The sequence below is a fragment of the Triticum aestivum genome, unplaced genomic scaffold (assembly GCF_018294505.1).
Source record: "Triticum aestivum cultivar Chinese Spring unplaced genomic scaffold, IWGSC CS RefSeq v2.1 scaffold308615, whole genome shotgun sequence".
NCBI lineage: Eukaryota > Viridiplantae > Streptophyta > Magnoliopsida > Poales > Poaceae > Triticum > Triticum aestivum.
This window is the reverse complement of record NW_025254581.1, coordinates 1-1,933: the sequence shown is the minus strand read 5'-3', so window position 1 is coordinate 1,933 and position 1,933 is coordinate 1. Positions and strand designations below refer to the sequence as shown.

Below are 1,933 nucleotides of genomic sequence, written 5' to 3'. Positions count from 1 at the left end.
TTTTTTTTCTTTTTTTGCGGGAGAAAGATTCATTTGAGTAGGGTGATCTAGAGGCCGGGCTATAAGAAAATTCGGAGGCCAGCCGCGAATGCATTGCCTTTTCCTCGAGTTTAGCTCAGGAAGAAACCTCCTTGGTTCCAGGTATTTTCTTTCTTTCTTGCAAGTCAGTAGATCCCCATTCTTATTATGAGAGAGTGATCCCACAGCTACAACAACATTCTGTGGATAATTGTGCGAGTGGTTATAGAATTGTGCTTATCATTTTTCTCTCCCTATATAATAATTACATAACATATAGAGGAGGATATTCCCTTATTGTATGACCATTGGACCAACTAACATCAGAACATTTCTTCAGCATGTTATCTAAAAGAAAGAACAGTTCACAAGAAGATGTGAAAGTGATCATCTATTTAATTTTAAAAGCTCAAACTCATGCTTTTCTCTCAAAAAGCTTTGATTCGCTACAGCTAGGGGAATCGATGATGGACGGAACGGGGACGTAGCGGATGATCACTACCACCGGTACATGGTACAGAGCTAGCAAAATCAGGACAAATTCACTAGCAATTGCCTTGTGATGCATGGTGCATCTTAACCGTGCTTGCCCACGTATTCTAACACTCTTGCTTGTGAACAGGAAGATGTGGAGATCATTCATAGTTTGGGTGTCAACTCCTACAGATTCTCAATTTCATGGGCGAGAATCCTACCAAGTATATATGCCAAGACAAGCACAAAGTTTTGCGGTTTAGTGGTCACGGTTAATTAGTTGCTTAGCTAAATTGATGCCGCTGAATTGAATCCTCGTAGGAGGCCGGCTTGGAGGCGTTAATTCAGCTGGAGTAGCGTTCTACGACCGCCTGATTGATGCACTCGTGCACAAAGGTACATGGAACAGATTCCACTATAGTCTTCATTCTTCAGCGAAGAGCAATTTAAACTCACTGCCAAAAATGTCAACCAGGGATAGAGCCATTTGTGACACTGCATCACTTTGATCTGCCGCACGAAATGGAGACCCGATACGGCGGTTGGCTGGGCGCCGAAATCCGGTACGTGCAACTCCTCTGTACTACTAGTGTCAAAAACACTCTTATATATACCCGAAAAAGAAACACTCTTATATTATGAGATGAAGGGAGTACATTTGTACTTTGTTTCTCTTTTCTCTATCTTAATGAAATCGGCAGAGCGCCTACCTTGCGTCGTCGAAAACAACAACATGTGTTTTCCCAGGGAGGAGTTTGACTACTACGCCGACGTGTGCTTCAAGGCGTTTGGTGACCGGGTGAAGTTCTGGGCAACGTTCAACGAGCCCAACCTGTTCACCAGGCTTGCATACGTGCTGGGCAAGTACCCTCCGGCACGCTGCTCCACGCCGTTCGGGACATGCAAGAGCGGGAACTCTCATCGGGAACCCTACGTCGCGGCTCATAACATGCTGTTGTCACATGCAGCCGCCGTCCACAACTACAAGAAGAATTATCAGGTGAGTGAACCCAACAAACTTGCTCTATCGTCGTTGAGGAGCGCCATTTCAGTGGATCTCAAAAGTAACGCCGCCTTGTTCTGATGCATGTGTGTGTGTGTGAATTAGGCAACGCAAGGCGGATCGATCGGTATCGTGATTGCGATGAAATGGTATGAGCCGCTGACGAATACCACGGAGGATATCCTGGCTGCGCGACGTGCCTTGTCTTTTGAGGTAGATTGGTATGTCCTCTTATTTATTCACCTTAGCACAAGTGCAACAACTAGTATGAGAATGTTCATATCAGCTTTACATAGTTGTGCCACAAAAAAAAACTATTAGCACTACGGTCTTTTTCAACGTTTATTTTTTCTTCTTCAGGTTTTTGGAGCCGATATTCTTTGGTGATTATCCCAGAGAAATGCATGAGTTGTTATCATCCAACTTACCAAAGTTCAC

At 44.3% G+C, this 1,933-nt stretch overlaps 1 protein-coding gene across 1 annotated transcript; it reads left to right on the top strand.

Annotated features, from left to right (window-relative positions):
- Positions 1-470: 470 nt before the first annotated feature.
- Positions 471-1,932, top strand: LOC123177515 (beta-glucosidase 16; the record flags this gene model as incomplete). Its single annotated transcript, XM_044591216.1, is given in 7 exon segments — positions 471-532; positions 641-716; positions 814-888; positions 968-1,055; positions 1,240-1,492; positions 1,601-1,708; positions 1,856-1,932. Coding segments are annotated over 7 exon segments (689 nt in total), but the record flags the coding sequence as incomplete, so codon positions are not given.
- Between the last annotated feature and the right edge of the window lies 1 nt (position 1,933).